The sequence below is a fragment of the Oncorhynchus clarkii genome, chromosome 7, assembly GCF_045791955.1.
Source record: "Oncorhynchus clarkii lewisi isolate Uvic-CL-2024 chromosome 7, UVic_Ocla_1.0, whole genome shotgun sequence".
In the NCBI taxonomy this organism is placed as follows: Eukaryota; Metazoa; Chordata; class Actinopteri; order Salmoniformes; family Salmonidae; genus Oncorhynchus; species Oncorhynchus clarkii.
This window is the reverse complement of record NC_092153.1, coordinates 17,856,680-17,869,296: the sequence shown is the minus strand read 5'-3', so window position 1 is coordinate 17,869,296 and position 12,617 is coordinate 17,856,680. Positions and strand designations below refer to the sequence as shown.

Sequence of the window (12,617 nt, the reverse complement as noted above, 5' to 3'; positions counted from 1 at the left end):
TTCCCTGAAGAGTGTAGGGTTAAATGTCTAGAAACAGAAGGGTGGATGGATGGGGTGGCAGGGTAAAGGAGCAGCCCTGAGGACACAGCTTTAGCTGCTACATAACACTGCCCCCTAAGAACTGATTTAGGATCAGATTTGTGCATTCAACTCCTGACCTCAGCCACAGGGAGGTAATATAACCAGCTGCTATTAGATTTAGTAGGCTGTAGCGCCAAGGGATAGCCTGTATAAAACACATTGATTGAAATAGTGATCGTAAAATAGTGTAGCCTAATTGAGGTGATGGACAATTCAGCCTGTTATCTGATTACCGAGAGGTAATGACTGGGCAAGGGTGTTATTTTGCCCCAGTAGCCTATATCAAAAACAAATGTAATCCCTATGTACATTCCTATACATTGGGCCCCACCCCCTGCTTGGTAAATGGACAAAGGCAACGACAACCCATCATATATCGGAAACAATATTATGTCTTGCCTAAAGGCTACCATTTATAATTTGTCATTCCATGAACAATGGTGGGCAAAAGCTGCCGTTTTTACGAGTGTTATCATGTGAAACGAGAGGACCGAGCTCGGTATGTGTCAAGTGTATCGGGACCCCAGTTTATGTGTCGCTGATCCCTTATTCACAGAGGGATGTGTTTTATTTGTATTTTTTTTATCAACATCACACACGGGTCGTCAACACACGGGCGCCCTCCATCCTCTTATACTCGAACAAAATACCCTAATCTCTCTATTCCATAAACCAAAGATAACAATGACAGTCACATTGAGGACCACGTCTATGGCAAAATCCCTTTGTGAAACGGTTATTTCGCAATGATGACAGCAGTGGTCCATGCACCTGCCCATTAGCCCACACCAATACGCTCACCTGAGACAAAAAAAAATACAAAGAAGACAACCCCGTCTTTGATGGGTAACCCGACTAATTTATAATTTTCACATTATTGAAAAGCAGGGTAATGGTGATTCTACATGGCTGCAGCAAAGCAAAGCAAATTGGCATTAACTCTGCTCCATAAAACCGAGAGCGCGCCTTCCGCCCTCCCCTCTATCTTGGTCGCGCAAAACATGTCCAAATAAAAACCAACGTCGATGGGACACAAAAAACATGAATGTTATTTAATATTCTTTGTCATTTGCAAAAGGCTCTTAATTAACAAAACAGATGCCCCACGGTGCCGGAGGAGAAAACAGCGCTCTTGTGTCACGTGAAGCGAAGCCATTGCAAGTAGGTTAAATCGCGCAGTAGTCTAACAGTGCGGTTGAAACGCGCAAAAATGCTACGTATCACAACTACGACCATTCCGTACCTTTGCTTTCTTCCCTCTCCTCTTGGTTTTCCTCTGTGGTAGACTCCATGACTGGCTTCGTCCCATCCATTTTGGAATGTTTTCCTTTGAATACTTTTTCTCCCTGTCTTTTGGATTCTGACTTTGCTCTCTCTTTCTCTCTCCCTCCCTCCCTCCCTCCCTCACCCTCTCTCCCTTGCAAGCTTAGCTCCTCTGTATATACTAGGCTACAATCCCATTTCAAGATTCAAAGGTCTTGTCCAATTTTGCACAGATTAGTGGTCCCTAAACGATGCCAGCTAACGCGTTGGCTGTATGTCACTTGCAATCCCAATTCGGCGATGGATAAAAACGTTGATCACGGTAGATTTTTGAGCGCCCACCCTATTTTATAGTATAGAATGAACTCAACCACATGACCCATCCCTGCCTCCAGGCACATAGCATCCCTACACTTGTGGAAAAAACGGTTCCAACAGGGTTCTTTAGCTGTCCCCATATGATAAATCGTTGTTTTTATTCCAGGTAGAACCCTCTTTGGTTCCAGGTATAAACCTTTGGGTTCCATATAGAGCCCTCTGTAAATGGAATCCAAAAGGGTTCTACCTGCAACCAAAAAGGGTTATTCAAAGGGTTTTCCGAACAGCCGAAGAACCCTTCAAGGTTCTATATAAGGTGCTATATAAGGTTCTATATAAGGTTCTATATAGCACATTTGTTTCTAAGAGTGTATATCACACAGGTGAGAGAAAGAAAACAAGAGAAAGAGAGAAAAAAAAGGAGAGAGATACAGATAGGGTCACCCCCCTAAAAATCAGGGTTATAGGTTACTGCACCGCAGGCTGTATCTGTTAGCACACACATGCACCAATGTGCAAACTCACAGTACTGACACACAAAAATACACACACGTCAACGCTCACATATGCACTTGCACTAACGCACAGAAGCTATCACACAAAAACACACGCACACACACCGCCCACTCTCCATCTGGTGACTAGAGGGCTAGAAAGAGAGAGTGGGTGATCTACAGAGAGTAGAGAATAGGAGAGAGGGAGAAGAGGAAGGTGAGGAGAGAGGGAAAATAAGAGGGAGATGAGAGAGGGAGAAGGGGGAGATGAGGAGAGAGGGAGAAGAGGAGAAAGGGAAAAGAGGAGAAAGGGAGATGAGGGAGGTGAGGAGAGAGGGAGATGCGGGAAAAGAGGAGAGAGGGTGAAGAGGGAGAAAGGGAAAAGAGGAGAAAGGGAGATGTGGGAGAAGAGGAGAGAGTGAGAAGAGGGAGATGAGGAGAGAGGGAGAAGAGGGAGAAGAGGGAGATGCGGGAGAACAGGAGAGAGTGAGAAGAGAGGGAGATGAGGAGAGAGGGAGAAGAGGGAGATGTGGGAGAAGAGGAGAGAGTGAGAAGAGGGAGATGAGGAGAGAGGGAGAAGAGGGAGATGAGGAGAGAGGGAGAAGAGGAGAAAGGGAGATGTGGGAGAAGAGGAGAAAGGGAGAAGAGGGAGATGAGGAGATGCGGGAGAAGAGAGTGAGAAGAGGGAGATGTGGGAGAACAGGAGAGAGTGAGAAGAGAGGGAGATGAGGAGAGAAGGAGAAGAGGAGAGAGGGAGATACTGAGAGAGAGAGAGAATATAATACAGAATAGTCTAGGCTTTATTTGATCTGTAGTTCTGGTGTATAGGCCTACAGTTTGGGGGATGGTTACAGACTTCCCCATCCTAACAAAATATAAGATAATTCATGCTGGACAATAAAATTACAAAGAAAAAAACGACATATTCATTTTTAATTTGAATTCATTTGCTCTGTGTACTATTGTTCAGCTCGTTTTCTAATACACACACATCCTCAAACAAAGGGACGCCATCTGCCCCGAATCCTCTTAAATAAGGTATTAATTCTGATGCACGTGGCCTAATGCAGCTCAAACGCTTGCTGTCTAGCTGGACAAAGCCTCGTGCTCTGTCTGTTGTAGCAGAGCCACACAACTGTCCAGGAAAGGGGCTTTCAGAGCACAAACAGGTGTTTTACAGAATGTCATCAGGAGTCAGACTCTGAGGGTCCAATATGTGGTGGAAAAATCTTCACATGGAGGCTCAGGCTGAGCTGAGCACTGGGCAGTGCAGTTCAACACTATAGCTCCTGAAGGTTGAATATCGTCACACACACATGCACACATAGACATCCCCCCCCCCCCCCCCCCACACACACACACACACACCATCCAATGGTCATAGAGGGGGCGCAAACAGCAAACCTCCTGGGTGGACCTCAGGGTCCATTTCCCCCCACATCCAATAATCCCGTATGCTGGGTCACAGATTAAGCACTTGTCCAGAAGATGAGATACAGTGGGCCCTGGCACTCTCTCCTTCTGCACACATAATACACACACACACACACACACACTACACACTACACACTACACACTACACACTACACACTCTTTGAGGTTCGGATCCAATCTGTTCCAATTTAGGAGATATAACAGGTCAAGCCAATACTGTATATCCCCTCTGGAAATCTCCTGCAGAGTTAGACATTGGGCTTTGGTCAAGTAGAGTAGATATCAGCCCCAAGCATAGAATCCTTGACCATAGTGTCAAACCAAAAACAGCTGTTCTAGTTATTATATTTCTATGGTTAGTCTGTGGTTGGGAGGGTCATTGGGGAATGTAGGGATTTAATATCCCTGTATATTAATCCTCTGTAGCCATATGACTGCATCCTGTATACTGACTGAATTATCCACTAAGGACTAACAAATGCGGTCTAGACAGGCCAATAACTAACTCTCTCTGTCGCTCTCTCTTTAGATCAGGCCACCCTGATCACTAGACTTTGCTGACTCATTCTATGTCCCAGAAAATGCACTGAACCAAAGATGTCAGCCACATGGCTTCCCTTTATAAAAGAGCTCAACAATGGAACCGTGCCTTTAATTCCTCAGAGGAAATTACTACTTACTTTCTTATGACCACAAAATAATAGTTTTAAAAAAAAACTCTGAATATGAATTAAGGAGTGGGACCGGGACGCCTCTCCTTCCTCATTACTGTGGAACAGAGAGGAACTAGAGCCGCTGGAGCCACAATGGGGTCGTCACTCTCCCAGTAATGAGGCCATTACGTCTCCATTATGCCCTCCGATGTGGAGTTAATGGGGAGAAAGGAACAGCCTGGCCTCCCTTTGATGTCCCTGGAAACAACACTGCAGTTATGTCCTCTAATTCTGTCCCACTCCCAAAGCACCTCCATTTTGGAAATCGGTTTACAAAACTTAACCAATTCCATTAAAGGATATGTAATGTGTGTCTGACTTGGAAAAATGGATCGGTCCGATCTTCTACAAGTCAACATGTGAGTCGATTCAAATATCGACTCAACAGAGAGATTATGTCAGCCCAAGGTGGATGTCAATCGCTGTTGCTATGGTGACATGTCAACATGACGACAGTCATAGCTGATTGAAATCTATGAATCTAATGATGCGATCGGTTCCTAGGACACGTCTTCGGTGTTCTCTCCGACAGCTGAAGTCAACGAAGTGCAAATCTTTGAAATCCCGAGCTAAATACGGATGGCTGTAAAGAGCGCCTAGTCAAGTTTGGAAAAGAAACGGCATTAGATATAATCAGCCCTGTGGGTGGATGTTCTGTCTTGGTCATCAGCAGGTCAACTTATGGCATCATCTACAGACCTTCTCCCCAAGAGTTAGTGGATGGCCACCCTGACAGAGGCTTTGGAACACACGGTCATGTTTTTTTGTCTACGCCTCAAGCTGTCGCCTCTGTCTCCTTCCCTCTCAGAGTTATTTAAAGCCCCCGAGGACCTGCTCCCCTCCACCGCTTGCGGGGCTCTCCATCCATTAGAGAAAAGAAGGAGAGAAAACAGGATTTTCACAATGCACCAAGAACACCAAGCACACCACCCCTAGAGGCATTCTGCATGCATCTGCATCATCCCAAATGGCACCCTATTCCCTATTTAATGGTTCTCTAAAAGTAGTGAACTACTGTATATTGGGAATAGGGTGCAATTTGAGACACACCCATGTTCTTGAACAAGTTCCCATGATTCTCATGACCCCCATTCGGTCACCCTACTCCAGCCTACTGCGTTTCCACCAATGGGCTGCCCTTGTCTGACCCCTGAACCCTCTCTGAACCGTCGTCTGAGTCTCGTATCCTACTCACCTGGGACAGCAACCTGTCCAGTGATGATATGCGTGTCTACTGCCTATCGGGTGGGGATGGAGTTTCATCGATACACAGACGACTGATCACAAACACCAGCAACCAAAAAAACTAACTAATACAGACACACACACACACACATATAAACACACATACACAATGCACATTATCTGGGAGTGGGCATTAGGAGCCTCCTGCTGAAGCTTCATCTAATCCTGGCTGTTTTAATTGACTTTGCTCCCTGTAAAAGGGAAACGTTGGCTGGGAGAGTGCCTATGAGTGTTCTGATTAAGTCAACCACAGCTGGGACTAGGGGGACATGGAGGGCTGTAACACAGCAGCGACTCCTAATTCTGCTCCCCTGGTTAGACGGGGCAGAGAGGACAGGGCCGGGCACACGGGACGTAATCTGGCAGGATGACCCACTTTCCCACCAGGCCATTCTCCGCACGCTCTCGCCCCGCCCCTACGCTGGCGGTCGCTAAGGAGACGCCTAGCTCCCTCTCATCAGGGACTCTGAACGTGGATGCTGGAGAGAGTTCATCCTTAGTAACTAAATATCAACAGGGGGAGTTGTAGGTTCTGGCGGCACCTTTCCCAATCCTGCTGACAACCTTACCTGCTCATACTCACTCCCCACACAGATTAACTAGAGCACACACATACAGATCCACTCACACACATACAGATCCACTCACACATGTACATCCATGCAAACTCTGCCGGTCGCGTCTGACTTGGCTCTCAGACGCTGCCTAACTGAAAACTCCTGCAACTCTAGTTTCCTCACCTTAACTCTGGCTAAACTATACGGTGTGGGCTGACAATTTGCTGAGCCAACATCCATCCCTAGACATATAGGGATGTAAGGGGAGTTACATAGGGAAGGGGAGTCATATAGGGACGTGAGGGGAGTTACATAGGGAAGGGGAGTCATATAGGGAGGGGAGGGGAGGGGAGTTACATACGTAGGGGAGTCATATAGGGAGGGGAGGGGAGTTACATACGTAGGGGAGTCATATAGGGAGGGGAGGGGGGTTACATACGTAGGGGAGTCATATAGGGAGGGGAGGGGAGTCATATAGGGAGGGGAGGGGAGTCATATAGGGAGGGGAGTTACATAGGGAAGGGGAGTCATATAGGGATGGGAGTTACATACGTAGGGGAGTCATATGGGGAGGGGAGTTACATACGTAGGGGAGTCATATGGGGAGAGTTACATACGTAGGGGAGTCATATAGGAAAGGGAGGGGAGTTACATACGTAGGGGAGTCATATAGGGAGAGGAGGGGAGTTACATACGTAGGGGAGTCATATAGGGAGGGGAGGGGAGGGGAGTTTGAATGTTCAAGAGACTCCAAGACAAACACTGAGATCCCAGGAATGGAGACACATTGGAATAAAAGTGTCTGAATAACTCAGGGGACAGGTCACAACTCTCCTCTCGAGAAGCAACAACTGTTTGATAAAACAGATCATTAATGCATTTTGCTTTCCCGTCTATCTCGTACAACATCTTCTAGTCAGAGAGCTCAAAAGCCAAGGAGCTGAGGATGGAAATTGAGGCGGGACTGTGGGGTCTCCCTTAACAACTCACAATATCTCACCAATGGCTTTGCTGACATGCTTAACTCAGCCCTCCTACCCCGCCCCCCACTGTTTTATCTGACTATCCCCATAATCCCTCTGGCCCAGATACTGCAGGCAGCTCAACATGATGTCACATCACATCCCCACAGCAGGTACCCCCCCCCCCCACCCCTTCCCCATTTCATATATCTGCCAGGAAGCCAGGGTCACATGACCAGGGCCTCTGCTTCAAAACAACCCGCCCCCCCACCACCCAGGAAAATGTTAAAATGTTGCACCTGCACCTAGCCTGTCGCTCCAATGGAATCCTTTACAGCGATCACTCAGAGGCCAATAATAAGTAATGTTGCAGGAGAGAGAACGTACAGGCCTCGGAGGTTAGTATCGTCATCATTATGGTTCCCATGTAGATGGAAATAAAGATTGACAGGGCTACAAATGGGCATGCTCGGCCTGTGTATGTTCGCGCACATGAGTGTCCCCAGATCACACGTAACAGGATTGAGATGGTGCCTTTAAACTCCCAGCATACATAGGTGTCGCTATGGCAACAAGTCATCTCAACGATCCCTCCATCTTCCATCTCAGAGACCATTGAAACCAATGGTTGCATGAAAGTCTCAGAAATGACTCCTACCACAGGCATGGCTACAGTAGCCAGACAGCCTATGGCAGTCATGGAGATTTCTTTACAGTGAGAAGTGGAGTAAAAGAGGAAAGAGAGAGGAGTAAAGACCTCCGCTCCAGTCCTCTGTTTACCCAAATATCCTACGTTAGTTCACCTAGGGTGTGTGTGTGTGTGTGTGTGTATGTGCTTGTGTTCGTCAAGTGTGTGTTTAAGAGGCTCTTCGCTGCTCAACTCACAATCAACAGCAGGCAGCCTAGTGGTTAGAGCGTTGGGCCAGTAACTGAAAGGTTGCTAGATCGAATCCCCGAGCTGACAAGGTACATATCTGTCATTCTGCCCCTGAACAAGGCAGTTAACCCACTGTTCTTAGGCTGTCATTGTAAATAAGAATTTGTTCTTAAATGACTTGCCTAGTTAAATAAACAATGGCCATTTTTTTACCAGGTAAGTTGACTGAGAACACATTCTCATTTCCACAGTACCTGTGGAATAGTTTCAGGGGAGAGAAATGAGCCAATTGGGGCCATCTCTGTCTATGAAGCAGTAACTCAACAGCTTCCAAACCAACCAGAGAGGAGAGCAAAGAGAGAGGAGAGAGAGAGATGGTGTCTTGTTGGAGAGGTTGGCTGACGTCACTGCCTCCCTGGGTCAGAGTGTTAAAGGCTGCTGTTGCTAGAGAGCACAGCCAGTGTCATGCAAATCTATCACGGTCAGCCATAACAACAGACCAAGGCTGAAACAATGACACGACATAGCTAGAAACAAAGCTATCTGGGTTCCATTCAACAGAGAGGGCAGTGACAAATAAGTGAGATCCTCATGGGTAGTCAGTCAGTGTAGAGCGCGATAGTTCCCTTTTGATTATTCAGTCCGTGTCACAAGTCAAACTCATTCATTGCATTTATAACTCAGCGCTCACACAGCAACGAGAATATCCCCAGGCTTTGTTGGGGCAGAGAGTAGTCTGCCATCAGACTCCATGGATACACGGCGGAGAATGTACAGTATTCAATGAATTATTCCAAGGCCACAGCTGAGACAGATCACTTGAATTCTTTCCCATCCATTTGGGCTACAACAGGGGCCAGGACACACACGAGGACGTGCACCCAGATTCGCACAGACACGATCTGTCACCGCATGCACTTAATTTATTAGTGTAAACAGAAAAACCTGATATAATATCAAATATCATACAGAATACAAAACAATAAACGATTTAGTAACTGTAGGCCACTACATTCTGTAAACCTATTAGTTTATTGGATTCTTATTTTTTATTGTTGTTGCGTAAAATCAGTCAAATCACAGAACGTGCTCAGCATTCATGCATTAGCCTGTAGACTAGATTAGGCAAATTAACTATGAGAGCGCAGTTCAGATGATAGAATTTATACTTGACACCATAAAGAAAATCAATTTAACATCGCCTTAATCTTGTCAATTGATCGTGCTTGTAGGCTACGCCCACTAAATCGAGCACTCTAACCTGTTGAACACTATTGCTATGACATTAAAAACGTACCCAAGCATGAAGAAGTTAAAAAAAAAAGACAACTTGTATAGGCATGTCTTTTCCAGTTGAAGAAACGAAAAGGAAAGTATTTGGGTATGAATAATTGCACCTACCCATTGTGTTACTTTCGTAGAACTTCAGTGCTTGGCGGATGCGATGTGTCAAAAAGTTATGCAAGCAGGGAGCTGTTTCGTGCAGGGTAGCAGGTCGCGCGCTGGAGCACCAGTGCACGAACGCTCTCCCCGAATTCAATGCACCCCATCCCATAGGGACTGGGGAAGGGTGAGTGACGTCGATGCTGGGCCTTGGGCCTTTTTTTTAGTCAATAGAAAAGCTTACTAATGTCTGCAACAAAATTGCATTCAACATATTTTGATCTCTACTATGACATTCTTGATGTATTTTTATTCATTTACTGAACCTTTATTTAACTAGGCAAGTCAGTTAAGAACAAAGTATTTTTTCAATGACGACCTACCCCGCCAAACCCGGACAATGCTGGGCCAAATGTGCGCAGCCCAATGGGACTCCCAATCACTGCCAGATGTGATCTCACCTGGATAGTAATGTTATGGGGGGGGGGGGGGGGGGGGGGGGGGGTGTTTTTGTGAAATGTAATAAACTTGAAGGGGACAAGAGAAGTAAATTCAGTGTTTATGGTAGGGGAGGTAATTATCTATAAAATATCACATTTGACCTCTTGGCTTGGCAACCATGGCCAGTGGGCTAAGAGTGAAATGGCAGGTGACGGAAGACCTCTGCAACTCCTACCCTGACACAGAACGCCACCAATGGTTTGTTGCACCATGACCCCAATGTAAATGTCAAGTGTGTGTAGACTTAACTCTGGTTCTGTGTGCTGGCCTATTTTCTAGCAGTTGGACCACCTGGTTTCCTGTGACAGTAAGACTAAGGTTAGGTGAAGTTGCATTAAAAAAAAAAATCAGGCCAAAACCTTCACTACAACTATGCCAGAATCCACTCAGTGGCTGGATTCTCATATATAACAGAACACAGACCCAATTAAATGATCATTAGCCTCATTGACACAGAATTTGACATTTCAAATCTGATAACATATTTAGAGTTTCAATTCATCACAAACATTCTTTAATCAAAACTAGATCAACAAGCTTACGATTTTGATATGAAACAGACACACAGGAAGGAACCAACACGTTGTTCTACCTGAGCACGCTGAGGCAGATGCAACCCATCCGAATGTTGAGAAAGAAGCAGACAAACATTGAGTCGGAGGCTATTAAGCAGCGTCTGAAGATGATATCAAAACAATCTAGTGAAACCAAATTAGCAGCAATCTTTCTTCATTTAGGGTTGAATTAACTAGGAATGAAATCCCCCCCCCCCAAAAAAAACTACCTCAACAATAAGAGGATCATAGATTGAAGGCTACCTAGATGTGAAACCATGCTTGTTGACCGAACAGGTGGCCTGAAAAAGAGATTCACTTTTGAGTCTGTAAACTCAATTTGCTGGGGGAGCTTTAACATTTATGCAAATTGTGTATACCTGTCCTCTTCTTCTGCCTGCGTCTTATGATTTTGTCATTTCATTGTGAAACCAGAAGAACGGAAATAACTGGCTAAGAACGACAGAAACAAAATTCCCCCCAAAAATGTTGGTTGACATAAGATGTTATGGTGAGAGGGGAATGTTTAGGCACTTGTGATCAGGTTGCAGGGAGTACCTCTCCGTTTCAATCAGTTTCCTCCCTACTGAACATGACCCAGTTTCTCAGCTCTATGTTTCAGGGGGTTGTCTCAACTGGAACTGTGTCGGTGGGCTCCATTGGAAGAAGATGGACGTCCGTAATGGAGCTACAGTTTTAGAGGGATGACGGGCCAGTATTTGGGCTGTTTCTTGTCACAGTTTCTGTCGAAGGTGAGCTGCATGGCCGTCTCCATACCCTGGATCTTTGCCGCGTCTTCGCCGTACAGCTTCTTCATCTCAGCGCCTCGGCGCTCGCCTGGCCGCTCAGAGGGGGTCAGAGACCTGCTGTTCCAGGATATTCTGTGCAGGTCTTGGTCGGCCAACACGTAATTATCCTGCTGCTCCGCCTCCAGCTGCTGCTGCTTCTCTGTGGGGAGGAACACAAGACAAGGCTTTTAAAGTCAGCCTCAGAATACTTCATAATTCATGACATGTAATTCATTCATTAAATGTAGTTGTATTGGTGCATTAAGTTGTCTACTTATACAGCAATATGATGATAGAATTATTAACACTCATTGTGGAACTTTTAAAAGTAGACTGGCTGACTGACACACACACACACTCACTGAGCTCCTCCTTGTGCCGCTCAGTCTGGGCAAAATACTGCCGCAGCTCCTCTGTGATCTCCATGTTGCTGACATCACATTCGATCTCGCTGTCCGAGCCACTTTCTCCGCCCCCCTCCTCGTCATCTGTGCCCCCCTCCAAATCCTCTTCCACTTGGTCCTTAGCAGCGACCGTCTTCTCTGCCCTCCTCCCCCCACTCTCTCCCCCATGCCAGTCTGCATAGCGTTGGGGGGCAGTGGGGTACTGTTGGGGGTAACCTGGCCTGTAGGCAGCCTCCCAGGCTTTTCTGTAGGCCTGCCTGTGTCTCTGGTGCCAGTTCATAGCCTGCTGGTAATGCTGCCAGTAGTGGCCATACACAGGGTGGGCAAACCAGGAGTAGATGCTACCATGGTCCTCCTGTCCAGGACAACAGAGGATGGATGACATTGTTATCACCATGGTTCATTGATAACATCCAACCAACATACATTGTTTCATCAACGTTCACGTGCAAAACTAACCGAAATGTGCAGAACTAGGCTAACCAAAAGGTCCAATGTGGTACCTTACCATGGTGGTGCTTCTCCTGCAGCGTGGTTTAGATCGCAGCTAGTGTCTGTAAAGGGAAATGCATTGTGGTCATAATACACCTAATTTCAAAACAAGTACAAGCTAACGTTAGCTGGCTTGCATAGGAGCTCCAGGGAAGCCATAGCAAGCAAGTTATCAGCAGCGAACAACGATATCAATCCAAAGATGGAGGCAGCTGGCAGTTAGACACACGCCAGAAATAAAACAGATACATCCTCAAACATCAATAGCTATAACATTATTATAGACGGGATCTCATTGTGAATAAATGCACGATACATAACGTATATAGTTAGTTACCTTCATTTAGTGCAGTACACCCAAGCGATGACAAACGCACGCGCTGCATACAGCAACCAAGAACCAGGAGAAAAAAATCTCCCAGAAGCCTTTGAATTTAAAAAAAATATATATATATTTAGTTCACGACTACATGGTGCCACCTAGTGGATAGTAGTTAAAACGAATACATATATAGCAAGTTTGTTATTTGAGTGTATCGCTATGGCAATAC

General features: G+C 46.0%; 2 protein-coding genes across 4 annotated transcripts in view; both read right to left on the bottom strand.

The window, feature by feature from the left end:
* Nucleotides 1-9,449, bottom strand: part of LOC139412997 (neuronal membrane glycoprotein M6-b-like) — a 30,830-nt gene extending 21,381 nt beyond the window's left edge. For 2 of the 3 annotated variants that reach the window (XM_071159945.1, XM_071159946.1), the window contains exon 1: nt 1,325-1,459. In XM_071159945.1, coding sequence (XP_071016046.1) covers nt 1,325-1,394 — 70 coding nt within the window. In that variant the 5' untranslated portion in view covers nt 1,395-1,459. Of the gene's footprint in view, nt 1-1,324; nt 1,460-9,345 lie in introns of those variants that run through there. The other variant, XM_071159948.1, reaches the window with a different exon arrangement.
* An 876-nt stretch (nt 9,450-10,325) lies between these two features.
* Nucleotides 10,326-12,493, bottom strand: LOC139414137 (gem-associated protein 8-like). The gene is made up of 4 exons (XM_071162018.1): nt 12,404-12,493; nt 12,083-12,128; nt 11,533-11,929; nt 10,326-11,330 (listed from the first exon to the last, which is right to left on the bottom strand). The coding sequence occupies exons 2-4, from the start codon at nt 12,083-12,085 to the stop codon at nt 11,071-11,073; spliced, it is 660 nt and encodes a 219-aa protein (XP_071018119.1). The 5' UTR covers nt 12,086-12,128; nt 12,404-12,493; the 3' UTR covers nt 10,326-11,070.
* Between the last annotated feature and the right edge of the window lie 124 nt (nt 12,494-12,617).